The sequence below is a fragment of the Martes martes genome (assembly GCF_963455335.1).
Source record: "Martes martes genome assembly, chromosome: 4".
Classification (NCBI taxonomy): domain Eukaryota; kingdom Metazoa; phylum Chordata; class Mammalia; order Carnivora; family Mustelidae; genus Martes; species Martes martes.
Window position 1 is genome coordinate 49,146,778 of NC_137891.1, and position 21,793 is coordinate 49,168,570.

A 21,793-nucleotide genomic window follows, 5' to 3' on the forward strand; every position below is an offset into this window, starting at 1 on the left:
ATTTTTATTTCATGTATTCATTTTTCTTCCTATGTGTAAAGGGTATAATTTATCTTTCTAAGATTCAAATTACTCTGTTACTTGTGGGTACCACTTGAATTCCCTTCTTTAAATAAAATGGACTTTTATTTGTTTTATTTCCAAGGACTATATATTGATCCTGCACATACACCTTTCTCTGCCTTGCTGCTCTAGTTTAACCCATTCCTCTCTCTCTTGCGGGATTCATTCTTGTAGGGTTCTCATGAAGGTCACGTGAATGAATGCTCAGAAAGCACTTAAAACAGCTCTAGGCAATTAGTACATGACCTTCAGGGTTTTTCCTTTTATGGAAACTCCTACAATTGTGAGTACCCAATTATGATGGCTTATTGTTAATAATGTGTTAATAGGAGTTATAAAGGAACACATTTTCCTCTTCCATTATTACCCAATACCCAGCATAGAATAAAATAAGCCCAAATAGAAGTCCAAATTTTATTAGAGAATATATCTAAAATACAATATTTATTAAGTTATGATATATTATTTGAATGGAAATATACTCTGTATTACACTATAATTATAACAATTTTACAGATAATACTTCATTTACATCTCTGTAATTCAAAAGTCACTAAATTACAACATAATTCATTTTCCAGATAACATTGCTACAAATATATAAGAATTTAAATTTTTTTTCTTGAATATATCATATCTCGGAATCATAAACATTTATTTCATCTGATTTACATTACATAGAATCATGATTATTTCACCTGATTTACATTACAGAGCTCAGTTTATCTCATGGAATGGATTTGCACTCAATCATTCTACTTTCCTATGTTTTAAAGTTAGCATTTTTGTGAACAATTGTCCGTGCTCATCACCCCATGTGCTACAAACAAAGTCAAGATGCTTTGTTCTCTTATTCCTTATATTATATTCTCTCCTACAGAAAGGCTATTACCAGAACCAAAGCACCAGTCACAGCAATTCGGTCAAGCACGACAACTGGTCAAGTTCTTCACATTTTACTAATGAGGACAACAGGTGAGAGATAAGGATCTAGAAAACCAGACACAAAGCAGCCAAGGTCCGATTCACCAAGGTAGACTTGTGCTTAGCTAATATCCCGAATATCCACTATCTGGATGTGGGCTCTGGGGCCATCTTATTTGAAGGACGCATTAATCTGTCTGCTGTGCAGCGGCTGAGCTGGGCGCCAATTGTCCACCATCAGTTCTTCAGGCTCGCCCTCCTTATTGAAATTAAGCTTACGGAATTTCATCATCTAAAAGGCAAAATAAAGGATAAAAAATTTTAAAATACAAGTTTCCCAATAGTATTCATTTATGTGCTTATTCTCCCATATTCACCAATAGTCACCATACTATGTATGTATCAAAATTCAAAGTTCACTTTGGTTCCCAATAAATATACAATCACATAAACATTATATATGTATGCTTTTAGATGACAAGTCAATTTCTGGAAAATACACACAAGATTGTTGGTGTCATTTAGAAGGAAATTTTCAGTGGGCTTATTTTTTTCCCCTCTTAATTTTAAAATCAACCATCAAACGTCTATAAAACACTTCTGAGATGTAAAATAATAATAAAAATTCTAGATCCAAATTATAGAGTTTTGTTTTCTGCCCCAGGAAGATAAACTACAGCATCTGTACTATTGGATAAAGTGGTCCAGGATCCAAAAGCCCCAGGAGATAAGTGACTGGTGCGCATCTCTACTTTAATGTACAGAAACACATAAATGAATTTGCCCAAACCGGGATTTTGAATCCTTGACATTCGCTGATTTTTATTCCCCTTTAACCTCACTTTAGTTCCCTGGCCCAGTGATAGGACACAGCCCTTAACCAGCCTCCTACTTCTTTGAGGTTGTTTTTGCAAAGTGGTATGTCCCTCTGCCTTCGCAAGTCTTGATCTAAATGAAGAAGGGTGATTTGGGCAGTAATGAAGCAACCCACGAATCAATAGCCTTTAACCTGATCTCTTTGGTCCAGTAATAGTCCCTCAGTCTCACCCCTTGAAGACAACTTCGATGTCAGTCAGTTACTGTAACATTAGTTAAATTATCCAGGATCCAAGTTCTTGTGGACCCTACAGAGGACTGTCCATTTTCTACATTTCAACTGTGGGGGGCATGGAGACAGTCTATGGATACTATCGGTGGCCCAGAAGCTGCATTAATAACTTGAACCTCATAAGCTATATTGTATGGGAAAGGTAAGAATCTGTGGTCTGGGCTTTAGAGCAACCTGGAGTGAGTTTTAATAGATACTTTTCTCCAAGGGATGGCTTTTCCTTTTGTCAGGATTCAGAAATGTATTCTGATAGAAATAAAACTGGGTAAGCTCTCATGTGAGTGAGCTGTTACCTGTGAATTACCACCGACATCTATGGAACCTTGAATATGAAATCTCATTATCCTGGGCCTCGATTTCCTTGTAGCTTATACAAAAGCATTTATTAGGTGACAGACACCTTTCTCACTTAATCCTCATGATTATCCAGTCGTACAGAGCAAACAAGCTGCCTAAAGTTATGGCTAATCCCAGCAAATATTTCTTGAATGCTGTTTATCTGCTACGCACTGTTACGGACACTAGTTTCACATCTAGAAGCAGGAGCAGGAGGATTCAACCCCGGGTCTGTCCGAATCCAAAAGCCAAGCTCCTCTGCCTGGACGAAGGGCTCTACCTCACTTGAGAAAACTGACCTGTTCACTGCTAATGCTGATGGGCTCCTTGAGCACAATCCAGGTCACGCATTCCAGAAGGGGAGGAGTGGTCAGTGAGCCTGGGTAGGTCCAGTAGTCCAAACTTCCAGGAAGGAGGCCACGAGGGTCAAAGTTAGTGAAGTCAGCACTCTTACCCTGGAACAAGGCAAACACACAGGTTACAAATGCCACATGATCAGAGCGAGAGGAAGGCAGGAGATTAGGAAACAGATACTCCCCCCTGGTTGCCAAACTTTTTTTTTTTTTCTTTTTTTAAAGAGGTCCCATATTGACCAGAAAACAAAGTAAAGAAGAAATTAAGAGAGATATTTGACTTGGAAATATAGATGAGCGATATGGGCAAGAGAGCCTGACTCTCTAATTTTCTCATGTCCTATTCTCATCTTGTCCTCTCCCATCATCCCTTATAATTTCCATTGTTATTAACTGATCGCATCCAGCATTTAAAACAAAACTGCTGCCACTGAAATAATGCAATTTTAGGCCTCAGGAACAAAAATATAGTATCTTTGATAAGGAGGTAATTGTCTTGCTATTCTATCTGATCACTAGATCAGGACTAAAGAACCCCTTTCCTTTCCACACTACACTTTCAAAGCAATAGATGTACAAGGCAGAGAGCTACAAGTAGAGTGACAAGGTTGTTACAAGAGAGAAAATTGCTGTATGGGAATAAAGGACACTCAAGATAACTAGCCTGAGGGTAAGTAAAATGCTATTAGAAAATGGGGTCAAAAGAAAGAAGGACCATGTTTTTTACTTTGTTTTGTTTTGTTTTACTGAGGTATAATTAACACATAATATTATATTACCTTCAAGGTGCCCAACATAATGATTTGATATTTGCATATATTGCAAAATGATCACCACAGTAAGTCTACTTGTTAACATGTAACAGTCTGTTACTAAGTTACAGCCCAGTTACTAATATTTTTTTCTCTTATGATGAGAACTTCGAAAATCTGCTCTTAAAAAAAAAGTCTACTCTTAGCAACTTTCTAATATGCAATGCAATATTATTAATAGTCACCATGCTGTACATTATATCCCCATGACTTATTTATTTATTATTTTAAAAGATTTTATTTATTTATTTAAAGAGAGTGAGAGGGAGAAAGCACGAGAGGGTTAGGGTCAAAGAGTGAAGCAAACTCCCCACAGAGTGGGGAGCCGCCGTGGGACTTGATCCCAGGACTCCAGGATCATGACCTGAGCTGAAGGTAGAAGCTTAACTGATTGAGCCACCAAGGTGCCTGAGTTACTTATTTCATAACTGGAACTTTGTACCCTTTGACCCCCTTCACTCACCTCCCCCCACCTCTGATAACCAACAATCTGTTTTCTGTATCTCACTTTTTTGTGTTTTTGTTTTGTTCTCTGTTTTTTAGATTCCACGTATAAGTGAGATCATATGGTATTTGTCTTTTTCTGTCTGACTTATGTCACTTAGCATAATGGCCTTAAGGTCCACCAACATAGTAATCAATGGCAAGATTTCTTTCTTTTTTATGACTGGACAATATTCTATTGTGTATATATATTATATATAATTATATATATTATTATATCATAATATTATTACATATTATTATATTGTATATAATATATAATTATATTATTATATTATAATATTATTATATATTTTATATATAGAATATGTTACATATATAGTTATATTATATATAGCACATTTCTTTATCTAGTCATCCAGTTTGGACAGTTAGACTCTTTCTGGATCTTGGCTATTGTAAATAATGCTGCAATGAACATGAAGGTACATATATCTTTTTAAATTAGTGTTTTGAATCAGGTTTATTCCACATAATCCAAAGGGGTTAGCTAGGAGTAATAAGGGAGCCTTTCAGAAGATAAATGTGGCTCCAGTTTGAGGATACGCTTTATAAAGCCAGAGCTGTCCTTTGATGTATGTAGCAGATGTTCAATGACCTAAATGTGGCTCTGCCATAGGAAGAATGCAAACATGGGATGGATTATTCTTCATGCTCACCAATGTCTCTCCTACGTTAACCAAGTAACCCGCACAGAGCAAATACTCCACGAATATCTGCTGCATGAATAAGGGAATAATTTGACCAGATGATCTTTCAGTTTCCTTGTAGTCATGAGAATTCTCTGACTCTTGTAATGTGAGTGTTCAAATGATAGGGAAGCAAGACTAAATAAATGCAAGTCTTAAAATGATACTAGCATTAGGATCAACTTTCAGATAAAGAAAAGTTAAATGAATAGATAAGCAACATTTTACCTCTATTAACTCCTTATTGAAACACCACATGTCAAACCAAAACTATTCATTTTGATTCAAAAAGTTTCCTAAAACCAATGGGATAAAAAAAAAAAAAGTACTCTATTGAGGTGGCAAAAAATTCAACTGTACCTTTGTCTTTATGGAATCCAGGGCATCGAGGACTTTTTGTAAGCCTGGTCTGGCATCACCAATCTATAGAAAGACACAACATACAAGGTCCTGGAATCCTGTTGGTACTATATCGGTGTTGATTTGAGCAGCTCTACCATAAAATTTTTCCAAGTAGTGCACCAAAGTCTCCCACTTGCTATGTGCCACTCAACCATCTTACTCTGACTACACGGGCACCGTGAACTTCCCCACTTTCACCGACACCTTCCCTCCGAGTTCTGTCCCCCTACCCCACCCCATAGTTCTCCTGAATCTACTCCCTAAAAATCACCAGTGACCTCTAACTGACCTCCAACTGCCAAAACAAAGAACACTGTTCAGTGCTTACCTTCGTTTTGCAGGATTTTGTACTATTGATTTCTCACCTCTTTGAAATTCTCTCCTGCCCTCCAACTTCGGCAATCTCCCTTGACTCTTGCATTCCTTTTTAGCCATTTCATTAGCATCTTTCCACTGCCTGAAATGTCTTACATTTTGCAGTTTCTTGGGACTGCATGCTCAGCGGCTTTACCATCTCCCTCTTCAGGCTTTTCTTGGATGATTTCATACTCATGTGTAGCTCCCACCTTGACATATGATGTCAGGCTCCATGAATCTCCAGCCTAGACCTATCTCCACTTGCTTTATAACTGTCTGGAGGGCAGCTCAACCTGTAAGTCCCACTGTTGCCTGAAATTCTCCAATACTGGGTCGCTGCCCTTGAGCCCTCCAAAACTTGATCTTAGTTTAGCAGTCTATCATGAAACAGTACTACCTAGTTAGGGACGAATTTTAAAACAAAAACCAGTAGTCACCTGAAGTATACCTCTTTTTCTGTTCACATTTCCCATGTATACACCCTTCACATTTACATATAAATAGCACCTCATGAATACCTCTCAGATTGTTTCTCCACTGCTACTAGCTACTATGGTTGGGGAGGGGGGGCGTGGAGGGGAACAGGTGTCTGAAAATATTTCGGAGCCAAAGGCATTTCCGAGGCTCTTTGTAGGATGTCTTGTTTACTCTGAATGTTCTGTTTGCTTAATCTTTCTAAAAAAACAGGGAAAAAAAGAACTGGGCCATCCACTAACCTGCAAAAAAATACCCAAAACAGCCAGTCCATCAGGTTGCTGCACAGCTTTTCCAAAATCCCCATATTTGGTGTTCCAGTGAACCAAGTGAAGCTAAAGCAGTGGGAGACAAAACCACAATGAATGAGACACATAATAAATCCTACAGGTTTCTTCCAGTGACCTTTTCCTCATAGCTAGAGGTTACTAAAGAAAGTAAACGTGTGGATAACTTAAAAAATAAACTTTTCTTTCATTTTAATTCTAATTATTCACTATTTGGCATAACAGCAAATGACTTCATCAACTCTAAGACAAAGAGTTACATGTTCTTGTGGGAAGACACAAAGTTTATTTCTAGATTCATATTAAAACGGGATCCTCCAATTTGAATTTTTTTTTTTTTTTTTTTGCAAATGATGTCCTTGGAAGTAGTAGAGAATGTTTTGCAGCATTCATTGTAATATCACAAATAAAAGTTATAAGAAGCAAATGTGAAGGTCCTTTGTAAAAAAAAAAAAGTTCACTTAGATTGAGTCGAATTTACAAAATTAAGATTTTGAAATTAATGCTGAATATCAATTTACATCTTTCCCTGGAAAGCAAAAAAGCGTCTCTTACCTCTGCAGCATATTTCTTTTTATCCACAGTGTGCTCAGAACCTTGCCCATCAGATGAACCCCAGTGAAAGTGAAACTGAATCAATCTGTAAGTGCCAGTGAGGGGTCCTCCTTTCAGCACTAAAATTTAAAATATATATATATATATATAAAATATATGTATATGTATATTATATATGTGCATATGTGTGTGAGTGTAATACGTATATGAATGTATGTACATACACACAATCATGTGTATATACACATACACATACATATGCACATGAAACACACACAGTATTAAATATTACAATCTAATTTAATCCTGTTTCATAGTTCTAAATTTATGCCTATAGCAACATTTTCGCTCTGGGAAAATTAAATCCAGACTCAGGTTTAGTCTATAGTGCTGAACAAAATCATTTCAGCTGGCTTCTCTCCTCACTTGTGTTGGCTTAAAGGATAGGTGTTTTTCCCATCTGGTTTCTGAGCACAGTGATACTTCTCTTCTGGATTTGGTTTGGAGTCAGAGGTGCTGGTTGAGAAAGAGGAAATTTTAGGTGGAATTATTAAGTCCTCTGTGAATCACTGAGGAAGTGCCCATGCAGCTGCTTGCCAGTGCGGGTCTGTGCCCCACGCTGACCAACGTGGGAACCCCTGCTCTACATGGCCCAGTGGCTGTCCTACCACCTGCTTTGCTAACCTCCGAGGCCAGTTCTTACCCTCCAGAATTTATGAAACCATAAGCATTCTATTGATCTTAGTAGAATATCCAATTCTCCTTGCCCTGGCCTTCCAATTCTCCAGAATTTGGATTGTCACTGGTATTAACTAGCTTGGTACATTAAAAAAAAATTTTTTTTTAGATTTATTTAGAAAGAGAAAAAGAGAGTGGGTGCATGAGTCGGGAGAAGGGCAGAGGCAGAGAGAATCTCAAGCAGGCTCCCTTGGAGCCTGACACTGACTTGATCCCAGGACCCTGAGATCATGACCTAAGCTGAAACCAAAAGTCAACTGCCTAACCGACTGAGCCACCCACATGCCCCCCCATTAATGTCCTCATCTATAAAGTGGATACGTTCAATTGTTTATTACTTCACTAAGAGTTTGCTGATCATCTAACATATGCAGTACTCTATTGTCTCCAAAAACTTAAAAATTCTAACTTTAATAACTGCCTAATGATTCTACTCTTCTGGTATTAATATAACTTTGTTAGAGAAAAACACAAGATGGAAGAATGTGACTAGATGTCATCTTCTTAGACCACAGTCTATTTGCAGATAATTAATGATATGTGTATTACAGAGAATTAATATAGTATGAAATCAGTTTCCCCATCCTCTTCATAAACTTTTTATTTAAGTTATATGTATTAATGAAATGTTACCAAATTTTTAAAAGCTTTTAAAATTAGTTTAGTTCTACCATCTATTTTTATAAGTGTATTTTAATAGCTTTGGGTTATAAATCTATAAAACAGTGAGCCCACACTTACTTTGGCTTTGCAAAACAAAGCAACAAAGTCTGTACAATCAAATTTGCTTAACTTCACCCAAATACACATAAACGGTAGCAACACCCATTCATTTACCCAAAGGAAAAAATAGAGCTGGCTAGAAGACCTTTAGGCCTTTCCTACAGCTCTTGATACAATCTCTCCTTGCCAGCTCTGCCTTACAATAGGCCAGGAGAAAAAAAGAAGGAATTAAAAAAAAGAAAAAAAAGAAAAGGAACCAATCAGAACTAGTGTTATAGATCTGCTAAGAAACATCGATTTGGGTATATTCTGATAAAATCACATCTTTTGAACCTTGAAAACAAATTATTATAAAAAATTTTTTTAATCTAATAATCCTGTAAAGAAAGACTTAGCCTTATCTGCCCCTCCTCTAGGCTTTTTCAAAAATGAGAAAATTCCCATTTTTCATAATGATATACCCTCAAAACAAAATATATATTTATGAAATAAATTGGTACTGAAACAATTCCTTTATCATTACTTTAAAGCTACTAATTGGCTGATCCTAAAAAGCAAATATCCTAACATCATTAATTCTACCAAGTGGCAAAATAAATGAAATAAAACCATATTAAGCAACCAGTGTAACTTATTGTTCTAAATGAATCTCCTTTCCCTTATAAAGAATCATATCAGAATCTTAAATTTTAAAAATAATAAAAAGCTTACTGGCTATTTCCTATTCTTATTCACTCCCTTGAAGACCTTAAGATTCCAGCCTAATTTATTTATTTCAGAGAATATTTAGAATTAGGCAAGAATGTATATGAGCTTTTCTTAAATAAGCTTTGTTAATTAAAAAAAAATGCTCTAGGTTCAATGATTAAACTTACTCAGTGCTAATCTATTATTACCAGACACTTGCTTTAGTTCCTGTTAAAATAAAACTCTGTTGCTATGTAGATTAGAAGCCCATCGTACCTAGGAGAGATTATTAAATTCTTAAAATTTAGTTGCTACAAAAAGAAGCATTTCTTGTCTTCTTCAGCTAGTTAGTTATTTCTCGGCAAATTCTTAGCATGGAGTTTTGTCAATGAAGTCCCCCCCAAAACATCGTCATAAAAATAAAACACCACAAATCCCGATAAAGGTAGCATATATATATATTTTTATTTGCGAAATAAAAAAGATATTTGGTTGAGAGATTCGGAGTTTGCACTTTTTCCAGATCTATTTATTTATTTACTTATTTGGATTGCTACTTGCCATTTCTAAACTGTTCCAGTTTAAAAATGAAGTCTGATTGGGGAGGGTATGGGCTATGATGAGTGCTGTGAAATGTGTAAACCAGATGATTCACAGACCTGTACCCCTGGGGATAAAAATACATTATATGTTTATTAAAATAAAAAAAAAAATTAAAAAAAAAATAAAAATGAAGTCTGTTTTTGTGATGCAAAAATAATTTGAAAAAGTAATAGAAACTGCAGACTGTGTTTTTCCTCTTTAAAATCCAGCCCTGCTGGTGGGGGCCCTGAAGAGTCAATAATTTATTGTATCATAGAAATGTGTTCCACAGGGATGGGAGAGATATAAATGGGGTTTTCTACCAGGATATCTTTTTCAAGGTTCCCAAAATTTAATTTAAATCCAAATCTCAACACCAAGAGCTCCAGCTAATTTTAATTTCGATGATCTCCCATCAGTTATACATACTGCATACATAACATACAAAATAAGCACTAATTATATTATAATCTGTCTTCCTATACATATTACTTAGGGAAGTTATGTAAATTCTGTTATTTGTGAAAATTAAGATATTACCCCAGTAATAAGACTATCTATGCAAATTAAAAACTGAAAAATTAACACTTTAATATTTTTTCTTCCCACTTTATTATTACTTAGCATAAGATGTATCCAAATAACAAACTAAAGATCTTAATGAATATCGATAATCTCTCTTAAATCCAAAATACAGATAAGCCCATTTCCAATAATCTTTAGTTTAAAATTCAAATTTGAGGGATTTCTTATTAATGAAGTAAAAGACTAATTCTACTAAAACTGCAGCATTTCCCAGCAGGTAAACAATCTTCTTTTATGAATACTTTTAAAATTATTAAATCATGCATTGCTGTTTTGTTTTTTTAGCAGTAGCCAATAATCCTAGGGTTGACATACTAAAATCAAGAAAATGAATGAGGACAAGATGTCGACAATCCATTTCTTTTAAATAGCGAGATGTTTAGCTGTCACTTTCACTACGGTAAACAACAATTAAAAATCAACAGAACAGAAATTTTTAGTTACAGGTATATGGAAATCATAGAAGAGTATAAAAAAGGAAAGTCTTTTGACATGAACATAATGAAATACAGAACTTAGAATGCTTTGGTCAGTTTTATAAATACTTAGGTTTCTGCTTATAACATTAATAGTTTGCACAACAAACCCTTTCACTTGTTGCTATTATGTTTCCTTTTAACTCAAAATTATTCATGGAAGGATAATTTTAAAGTTTCAAAAGCAAGTCCTTGAAAATCAAGCAAGACTCATGTATGAAGCTCTATTATGTCATACAGACAGTGGTCTGCTTCAAATGAGCATAGGTAAACTGTTTCCTTCCTTTTTTCTTGAAATAATATAAACAGATAAAAATATTTCCATTTCTGAAGAACAGAAATGATATGAGAGTTGTATATGGATTGGCTCAATAATTTCAGGCATTGGTTTTTCAATATTTGCATCTAACATTGTAATAAAGCAGGAGAGTTTTAAACTCTTCCCTAAAACTTAATGAGTTAGCAGAAGTTAATAATTTGACTAGTATTTTTTTCTCCCAGATAAAGCTAGTAATAAAAGAACTCAAGCAGAGAGAGTTATTTTTTAATAATTTTTTTGAAAGCCTAACAGGATTAGCAACTTTTTATTTATTAAAGGTGGTTTATTTTTAAAAGAATTTAGAAGATTGATGAGAGCTTCTAGTTAAAGCCTATTAACCCCACAATTTTTTTTATTAACTCCACACTTAAAAAGAATTATCTCAAGCTCAAATATACTAATAAACACAACCAGCTCATTTCCTGATAACTTAGCACTTAAGTTCGAGTCTAAGATAATGTTTGGGATATATCTGAAAACTTAAATCTATGAGAAATTCTAGAAGGCTGAAACCACACTAAAAATAAAAATAAATCAATCAATTAAAATGAACTGAAGCACTATCAATGTAGAAAACAAGACATAAAAGATATCTAAAAATGTTAACGCCATAAAAATAACTCCTATCAAAAAGAGATGTTAAGTTGTCGACTTAAAATATCGAGTGACCAAAATGAAGAAATTATTTTTAGACTTAAGTGTATAGAAAAGCATATCAATTTTTTAAACCATGGTATGTACACATTAAATATTAACTCTGGTTATCATTCAAAAATTCTTATTCAACTTCTATTTTTAAGTGATGGGCATTTAAATTCCTTAGCACTCTGTTTCCTCATGTTTAAGTGAATTTGAATGGAATATCTCCATCATTAGTTCTAACTTGAGAGTCTAGGATTCTTTAAAAAAAAAAAAGTCAAAAGGGTGTTTTTTGGCATGGTATGATTGTTTGTTTTATTCTATAGATGTGTTTTTCCTTAATGCCAACATTTTAATATAGTCTGCATCCTAGGAAAAAAAAAAAATGCTTCCTTGTTTAACCAGAACAACTGACAATGTTGAAGAGGTTTGGGCAAAGTTATAAAGCGATCTTTCACACATAAAGGAGAGCAGGTCATTCTAACATTAACTCTTCCTCGTCTGTCAGAGTAAATACTGCACTCTTTCAAATCCCAGGGTCTTTCCTACTTCTCCTGGCCTGGAGTCTCCTCCAAGACACCAAAATCCTTCAAGCCTCACTTCGCCCTGGAAAGTCTTTCCTGACTTACACAGGATGACTCCTAAGTCTCTTTCATGTTTCCGTTGTTCCTTGGAATGGAACAATGTATGTCCTTCTTGGGCTTGCCAAAGTCATGGTCAGCATCTGTTATTTCTCTGCCTTTCCACCTGAGGCTTGCCCAGCATGAGTTCAAGGGATACAAGAAAGAGACCAGGCCTCAATCCTGCCTTCATGGTACCTAGCGGATCTTGCATTTAATTGGCATTAGGAAGGGTTTTCTTGTGGTGGTGGTTGGTTTTTTTATAAGAACTGAGTGAAGAACACATGTGTCTCTAAAGACATACGTTTGAGACCCCATTGGAACAGCTTTTTTCACGATCTAAACATGGCTTTAATAATATATGTGTTACTCACCAGGAGAAGTACTTAGAAAAGTGTGGCTAGCTCTAATCAGTCACTACTTGTGTAGAAATCCATCAGGACTCGACATATCCATGCTAAAACATGTAACTATATAATAATGTCACATATAAAATCAGTACACACTTTAATATGATAAATGGAATGTTCAGGAACATATAAAAATAAAATGTTTAAATCCCATCAAGTGATGGCAGGCAATCTTACGGCTCATTAGAAACTTTCTTTAGAAATCTTATCACAGGTGCAATCCCTACAACAATTGCCTAGTAAAAGCAGTCAAATGGTATGAAGATATGGAAACAGCAATGGTCACTTACTGTGGAATTAGTACGTGCCAAGTGCTGGGCTAGGTGCTTCATATCTACTGTCCTATTTAATCCTTCCTCCGTGGTAGAAACTACTCTTACTCCAATTTTACAGTTAAGGAAACTAAAAATTAGAGAGATTAAGTTGCTGTTGTTTCCAGGGCCACTGAGCTGGTTAGTGGCAGAGATGGAACTTGAGCCCATGGCTCTCTGACCCCATTCCATGCTCATAGTTGCTACTCTAAATGCTGAAATCCATTTTCCAGTAATAATATACTACTGGAACAATTACTCCATGACCAGATTTGTAAGGAATACAGGGAATTATCTCATCTGGTTCTATTCGTTAGACATTTGTTTCCTCATTGCTCCAAAAAAAGTATCCAATGTCTATGTTGCACCAAATGAGGTATATAACTGGTAGACATGACTCTCATTGAAAATGATGATCTCACTGGCAACACTGAAACATACATTCATTGCATCTCTTTTTGTAGAAGTTGATAGGTACAGACTAAAATAGCTCACTTTTTTTGGTCTTTGAATAACTAAACATGAAACTTTATAGCATCCTTTCTGTATGTATAATACCACCAAGACCTACAGTCTTGTCCTATTATAATCAAAGTATACAGTATCTTTAACAGGAAGGAAAGAAATTTGTTTCCCTCATATTTAGCCTAATCATTTGAGCATTGTTTCTTTGGAGTGGGAAGCTTATTTGGGAAGGCAGTGTAGCAGAATGATTGAAGGAATGTCTTCAGGAAACATCCTCTATTAAACCTAATAATCAAAGTCTAATTACTCATTATACTATGCCAGAATGTGTGTGTGTGTGCTTGTGTGTGTACTGGGGGGAGGTGCACCCAGGGCACAGGTAGGCTGAAAACACTTCTCAGATGACCTCCACATCACCCTCCATCAAGTTGTCTTCCAGAATCACTATTCCAGAAACCCAAGAGTCAAAAAAATGTTTGAAGCAGGGGGAGGAGGGATTTTTTCCAAACTGGACTGAATATATAAGAGAGCTACAAAAAAAGAACGGTCAACTAGGCTATGGTGATTATAATCACACTTATATATTAGTACTATCAGTCGTTACTCCAAAATTTTGACAGCATTATTGAGTGCATCCCTGTTTCTCTGTGCTCTCTTTTTGCCTCATGCTCTCCCTGCTCCCATACCATCACCGCTCATCATGTGTTTGCAACGACCTTCAGAGGAAAGCACTCAGGAAAATAGGGCACTGGCAATTAAACCAACCAGTGGGCAAAGAAAGCTGCTACCATGTCTGAATGGGGTTGTTCTCCTGTTTCTAAATAAGAAAAAAAGAAGCATTCAATGGGCATCCTGTAAACAGCTCCACAACAGATAAATTACAGTAATTGGTTTTGTCAGCAATGGGCCAGGTGGGCCAATGCTCACCCACTCTAAAACATCTTCATTTGTGTAATGAATTCCTGGGTGGATGCCAAAAAATACTGCCTCCTCTTATCACATTTGTACCCATAAATATAATGTTTCAAAAAATTTTCACTATTTTAAATAGTGAGGTTTTCATCACTCCCCTGTCTGCTGCCTTGAAGAGAGCACTAAAGAGGTACTTTTTATTGGATAGGATTAATTCTGGAAAACAAATATTTTAGAAAGAATCTTAAAAATTCAGTATTTACAAATCTCATCCTTGCTGATCTTCACATCCCAGCGACCTTGCCTTCTGTCTTTTCACAAGCAGATCACAGTTATTCTGTGCCCTACATAGAAACCAGGAATTTTATAGAGGAGCAACAGCCCTGGGCCACTTCAAAGTAATTAGCCTACTTCTCAGAGCCTGGGACCCAACAAAGATTAGCAAAGTGGCATCTTTGAGTACTGAGACAAACTGTAGTATTAAGCCACTGCTCCTGATTCCTCTCATTAAGCTGGGAAAATAACTACTGGGTAAAAGGCACACGTTATTTTTTAAACACTGACCTGCTTTGTCCTGGGAGTCATCGAATTCCACATTGAAAGAGTGACCGTTGTTGACGATCCTGCGAGAAACCGCTTGCTCGTAGGAAGGACACAAAGACTTCAGGGCAGGGTCATGAATGGCTGCTTTGGTGTCGATGTCAACAGGGGACTGGCGCTGTCCCTTGGCAATGGGGAAGTCCTTATGCCAGTGCTCGGGTCCTAGCGGTCAGAAAAGATGTGTGAATCCCCCAGTGCGGGGAAGGGCACAACCAGAGCCCTAGAAAGGGGCAATGATTCTGGAGCCAATGTGATCCATTCCAATTTTGGTGGCCCCACTTAGCTAAATACCTCTGGGAAAACAATGTGTGCCTCAGTTTCATCATTTGTATTCTAGGGTCATAACACTGGCATCGTAGAAGTTGTGAGAAATGGAATCAATACATGAAAGGTCATTGAACAAACAGAGTGCCATATAAATATTACCTATTTTTACCCTCATCTCATTGAATTCAGCAACTGAAATTGGGCAGACACTATCGCAGGGCTTGTAGTTAGCATAGAGGATATTCAAGCTCATTTAAGACCTTGGAGCCGGTTTGGATTTCTCCCTGGAGTCCTCCTACTGAATGTAAAGGCCGAGTCACTGCTCAGACCCGGGCACCTCTCTTGTAAAGATCGGGATTGCCACTACCTGGGAAGCCCCACGTCACCCCCAGATGCGCAAGGGGCGCCAGACGCATCTTTCTCTTGCGTCGGTTGGCTCTGGAGAAGCCAGATCAGTAGCCATGATAAACCCGGGTTCCTGGTGACCCCCTAACATTAAGAGATGAGAGATGATGGGGAAACTCAGAAATCACCGCGATGGATTCAAACCAGCCCAAGGAAAATGCCCCGGGACAGTTTGTGCTGAGCGCCTTAGCCACAGGTGGTGCTGAGAATGAAAGTGTGTAGGGGGAAGGGGGGGTCCCCTAATTTTTCTGCAATCATCAACTAAAATTTTCCCGTTACAACCCTTCCTCGCTTCCTCCTAGGTCCGGTTAGGATAGTCTCCGCTCGGGACCCGAGGGCAACTGTCCTCCAGTCCCGAGGCTGAGGCTGCGCTCCTCCTCCCTCCCGCCCTACGCGCCACCGCTGGACGCGGGGATTCCTCGACAGTGACCCCGGGGGCTGGGGCAACGGGGGCATCCCAGCGACAGGGAGCAGCGGGCGGGGCAGGCTCGGGGGCACACCTTGCCTCGGGTGCTCCGACTAGCCGCGGTAAACAGCAGGTGCGGGCGCTGCGGGGCCGGGCCGGGGCCGAGATTGGGGCCCCGGGCGCCGCCGCCGCCGCGCCGCCCTCCTGCTGCACTCACCGTTGTGCTTGCCGTATCCCCAGTGATGGGCCATGGTCGTGCGGCTGGTCGAGGCAGGGCAGGAGTTGGCGCCGTTCTAGAGGCGGCTGCTCCTCGGGCGCCTGCACCGTGTGTCCGCGGGTCGCGCCGTCACCGGCTTTTATAGGCTCCCGCCAACTTCGCGTTTCGGGGGCGGCCCGGGGGAGGGAGCCCCGGGTGGACCTGGATGAGGGGAGGAGGAGGTGACGGGCGGAGGTGATCTCCCGGTGCTTGGGGCGGGTCAGGCGGGCGAGGCACCGGGGGCGGGGAGAACGCCCTCCCGGCGGGCGCTCTGCCGGGCTCAGGACCTCCTCTCCTGCCCCCCGGCTCCCCTCGGCCCGCGGCCCGGGCCCCGGGTCCCTGGGCTGGCAACGAGGCTCCAAGCTCTGGGCGCGCGTGGCGGCGGCGGCGGCGGCGGCTCCCGGGCTCCTGGATGGGACTGGGGCTGGCAAGCGTCTAGGAGCACCCCATCCCCCTCCTGGGTGCGGAGTCTGGCGGCCGCGCTGACTGCTCGGGACCCGGGCCCCTGGTTCTTTTCATCCGTCGTCCGCATTGTGATCGCATCCCCGGCCTCAGAGCCCTCCCGCCCCACCCCCTTGACCCCACCGGCGCCGGGGTCTCCAGCCCCGAGGGTTTACTGCCGGGTGTCCCCGGCCGGGGACTGGCAAGCTAGGTTGGGAGCTATGACCTTGGGGCAAATAGGGATACGGTCCTGGAGGCTCTGGGGAGCGAGCTGCTTCGCGTACCGAAAGCCACGCGCCCCCTGCTGGACGGCCGTGGAATAAAGCGAGCTAGAGGAGCGAGAGTCTCTTCTGTCCTTGGTCCACAGAGGCGAGCATGGGAGATTGCATTTCCTTGATGCTGTCAGGGCTGTCAGCGTATCGTATGAAGAAGGGCTTATTTCCTCCTACTTTCCTCCTTCTCTTTAAAAAATTAACTTTGGGGGAGAGACTTCCTCGCTAAATGCATATTAATTTAAAACTTGTCCCCCAAAACTTCTAAAACAAATTCCTTTTCTCAGAGAAATTAGGTAAAAGCAAGCATTTCTTGTGAAGAGGTGGGAACTTTCCCTAGCTGAAAAAGGAACTTGGCATCTGGAATACGTAAGAAATAATTTAAAAAAAAAGAGAGAGAGAGAGAGGATTTTTTTGAGGCAAAATGGGTCCCCTTCTTCCTATACCTATACACATTTATTTATGGTTATATGGAAATGAAGATTAATATTTTAACATTACGTATTTCAACATTTTCTTTGATTTTTTTTTAAAGGTCTGACTTGAAAAAGAAAAATTTCTATCGACATCTAAAAGGGTTGTGGGCTTGAAGCACTGTCCTTACTATACCTAATAGATAAGTCAGGACTGTTTGGGGGGGGGGGAGCAGAATTCATTTCCTTCAAAGGACTTTGCCACAAAAATGGGAGGAGGATTTTCTGTGATCTTTGAGAGATTGTATTAAAGTTAAAATCAAAGAAGCAGGAATGGTTTTATACAATTCTGTCAGCCTTGACATCATACTACTTTTACAGATAAAGGAGTAAATTATAATATTAGTATAAATTTTGTAATGTTGATCTCAAAATCCTTATTTACTATATATTTCAGTTACTTGCACACAAACAAATATGATTCATGTTTAGATTTATCTAAGAATCTAGAATCTAAGAATCTAGAAAAGTGTGTACCTCTGGTTTTGCAGGGAGTTCTCTTTGTTGATATCACAGTGAATTTTTAGGCAAGAGTAACAATGAACTATTTTGGTTTCTAGGACCATCACAAAATGTAGTTTATAGTTAAGAAAAACTTTTTATTTATGGCTCTCTAACTACATAGACTCTCATGGGGCTCAGTGAAATAATTCTGATTTTTTGCACAATTTTAGGATATTTATTTAACTCAAAAGGAGAGGGCCTTGCAGTTGCTATGAGCCTCTTCTCTAGGCCCTGGTGATGTAAAATTGACAAGTACTAAGAGTTGAGAGTTGAGTAAAGTGAGTTCTAAAGGTTCTGCGATGGTGCCCAGGCTATTAGACAGGCTAGCATCCTTGCTTTGTCAATTTCTGCAAAGCTGGAGCCCCAGGACACAAAAGGTAACTACTCAAGAATTCTCTTTGAAATTATGGTAGTCACTAATCCAAATGGAGGTAACCTTAGTTTCTCTTTACATAAATCAATCACTTAACAAATAACATTGTGCTGAAATTAGACTTACTTTTGAATCTGGGCTAAATCAGTAGTCTTCTGACCTTGGACAAATTGCATGGTCTTGCAAAGATTCAGATTTAATACAGTGCCAATAATTAGAGCTTGATGAACATTGGTTATCATTATTACTATTACACATTTTTGAGCTCCAATTATGTGCCTAACGTTTTTAGGTACGACGTAAGGTGTAAAAACGTTAGTCATCTTTCCATTCATACATTCAACAAATCTATTAAGTACTATAAAGTGCCAGGCATCAGCCCAGGGGGTACAGCCATGAACAAAATCAACAGGATCCTTGGCTTCATGAAGCTTACATGGAGATGGATGGGATTAGTATACAATAAATAAATAAGCAACAAAAAAGTGAACTTCCAACAGTGGTGATTACTACAAAGAAAATAAAATGGGAATGAGGTAGAAAATCATAGGGGGGGATATTCCTTTAGATGCAGTCGGTGGTTATGGAAACTCTAGTGAAGGAAGTGCCATTTCAGGAAAGATCTAGGGAAAGACATTTCAGGCAAAGGAAACTAAGTGTAAAGGCCCTGACTGAGGACATTTCTGGAACAGAAGAGTTTGTGCCTGGAGCGTTGTGAATGAAAAAGAGACAAGCAGATTTAGGCTGAAATGAGCGAGCAGGGGCTGCAGGCTGCAAAGGCTTGAGACTGTGATACCAGCAAGGGTTTGATACCAATTAATTACATAGGGAAGCCACCAGGAAGCTGTAAGAAAGGGAATGATACAAACTGCAACAATGTAGCATTTCAGAAGGAAAAGGAGTTGAGAGATTTATGTGGTCCAATTCTTTATTCTATAGATGAGGAAACTGGCAGAAGTTCCCAGAATGCTCCCTGTTATTCCCCCACTTCCTTGCCTTTGATCATCTGACAATGACCTTTCACAAAATGATCTAGACTCCAATTCCTGACATATAAAGCCACTTTAATCCAGGCTCTGGTTTTCCTCTCTCAGCCTCTGAGTGTCTGGAATTCTTCTGCCATGGGATGGGAGGGAATATCACATAGTGGCTAAGGGCTAAGCTTTTGTGAGTTTGGATTCACCTTCTAGGACTTATCTTCTATATAACCTGGGATGATTTATTTCAGAAGCTCTCCAAGCCTCAGTTTCAACATCTGAAATGTAAAAAAAGGTACCTTGGGCTGTTGAAATGTTAAATGGACTAATTTGTGTGATTTCATCGTGTAAATTAAGCCTGATGCCTGGTATGCTACTAGCTGCTCTATTAGGACTCTTGTTCTTGCAGCAGAGATGTAGAATTTTGTGATGGGGATCAACTTTGCAAGAAGACAGACCTGAGTTCAGATTCTAGTTCAACACTCATTTGCATCACCTTAAGCAAGCTCAGTAATCTCTCAGAACTTCACTTCCTTATTTGTAAACTAGGTGGGAAATTCAAGCTGTGGATCATTATGATAAGAACTAATATCTGGAAGATACCACTTATGGTTTTTAAAAAATTGAATAAATAACATAATTATTATTTAGTACTTTCCATTGTAAAATAATAGATTGGCTTTTCTGTTTCTCTAGCTTATGTGAAAAAAAAATCACATTTGCTTCTTGATTTTTGGAGTTCCTACTCTTAAAAAAAAATAGCACTTACTGAAAACTGATTATGCTTCAAGCATGGTTCTAAATATCTCACACAGGCCTACATTATAGCCAGGATTGCTGAGGTGTAGATATAAGTCAGTTTACCCCAGGTGTCCATTAGGAAGTGATGGGCCAGGTGTGAAACCAAGTGGTCCTACTTCGGAGTTGGAGCTCTTAGCGATGAGCCTCACTGAGGACAGGCTACATGCCTTTAAGAAGTGTATAAAGTCTCCTTCTCTTGCCCTTATAGTAAAAATGCCTTAGGATTTTGTCTGCAACACTACTCTGTAAAACAAAAGTTATCTCAGCCTGCTGCTCATTTTTAGGGTTTCCTACCAAACCCCTTCTAACGATTAAAGTGGCAGGAAATAACATTAACTCTGCACCTAATGAACAGATAAATTCACTTTCCTTAGTAAACAGCTTTTCAGACAAAAAATTTAGTTCCTCAATGTGCCTTTGTTTTTTTTATGACAACTAGTAGCATTTAAACTTTCCTATAAGTAATTAAATTCATTTAGGTTTTAAGGGTCATTGGGGAATTCAAACATCGCTACCAAGTTTCAGTTTCAACTGGAACTAGAATGGAAACATTCAGTGGGACAATTACAGGAAAAAAAAAAGTAAATTCTGCATTTTAAATATTTTATGGTCCAGGATAGCTACCACATGCGGCACCAAGAAATATTCAGTTTAATAAGAATAAAAGTCTATCTCATCTTAGAGCATTGGTTCTCATGATGCCCATGCATCATGGGGGACAGTTTTGCCCCACAGACAATACAGACAATGTCTGGAGACATTTGGAGTGTCACAACTAGGGGTGTGCATGCTGGCATTCCGAAATGCTGCTAAACATCTTACACTGCACAGAACAGCCCCTTATAACAAAGAATTAATCCATCTAAAATGTTAATAGGACCAAGATCATGAAACCCTGCCTTAAGAATATCTACAAGGTTAGGCTTTTGTGGCAGTTTAAAAAAAGAGTTATATTTGTGTCCAGCAAAACAGGAGCCCTGGGATCGTGCTTTGCCCATAATATGCCCTCACTGATTTTTTTTTTTTTTTTTTTGGGTTAGACTAGGCAGAAAAAAATAAAATCCCACCTCTGTACCTTAAGATCATTGTTTCTTCGCTTTGCCTCAGCCTATTTCCAATGATGGCTTTCCTACCAAAATCGTGATCGCTTGATTTTAATAGTAGCTTTGTCACCTGATTGAATTTCTCTTCTGCTTATACATCACCATGGTGTATGTGGAATTTTTTTTACTTCCTTTTAGAAACAAGAACAATCGAACATTTTCCATGCAAGGGGAATTATAGGCATTACAAGTAAGTTTTTCCTCCTGACGAAGCGCAAGCGTCAGGATTCACCAGTGTCATAAACCAGAGGCAAAACATACTTTCCCTCCCCAAGTTATCCTCTTCTACCTCCTTCCTCAGCTAATCCCCTCTTTGGTGAGACAGTGGATGAAACAGTGGCCCAGCTCCATGTGGAACCTTAGAACAGAAGAAAGTTGCCAGCTGGCCAGAGACTGTATAACCTGATGCTGTCAGCGGAAGGTTCCAAACCATCTATCTCCACGGCACAAAGCATCAACCCCAGGGGTGCACATGAGAGGCCACTCCCTGGCAGGAGGAAAATGTAAGCACTACTATTTATAGTTATTTTTTCACCCTCTAAAAATGTCTCCTTTGCTTATATTTTATAATATATATAATAGTG

General features: G+C 38.8%; 1 protein-coding gene across 1 annotated transcript; it reads right to left on the reverse strand.

Moving 5' to 3' along the window:
- Positions 1-463: 463 nt before the first annotated feature.
- On the reverse strand, positions 464-16,675 carry CA2 (carbonic anhydrase 2). Its single transcript, XM_080801859.1, has 7 exons — positions 16,227-16,675; positions 14,896-15,093; positions 6,865-6,983; positions 6,265-6,357; positions 5,150-5,212; positions 2,731-2,886; positions 464-1,279 (listed from the first exon to the last, which is right to left on the reverse strand). The coding sequence occupies exons 1-7, from the start codon at positions 16,258-16,260 to the stop codon at positions 1,160-1,162; spliced, it is 783 nt and encodes a 260-aa protein (XP_080657985.1). The 5' UTR covers positions 16,261-16,675; the 3' UTR covers positions 464-1,159.
- Between the last annotated feature and the right edge of the window lie 5,118 nt (positions 16,676-21,793).

What these genes read in the sequence shown, in the direction of transcription:
- CA2 (XM_080801859.1), bottom strand. Translation starts at nt 16,260, where the DNA reads ATGGCCCATCACTGGGGATACGGCAAGCACAACG. An exon ending in TTTTGGGTATTTTTTTGCAG is followed by an intron (nt 5,213 to 6,264) that starts GTTAGTGGATGG and finishes GTCTTTCTATAG; the next exon opens with ATTGGTGATGCCAGACCAGG. An exon ending in TCAGCATTAGCAGTGAACAG is followed by an intron (nt 1,280 to 2,730) that starts GTCAGTTTTCTC and finishes TTTGCCTTTTAG; the next exon opens with ATGATGAAATTCCGTAAGCT.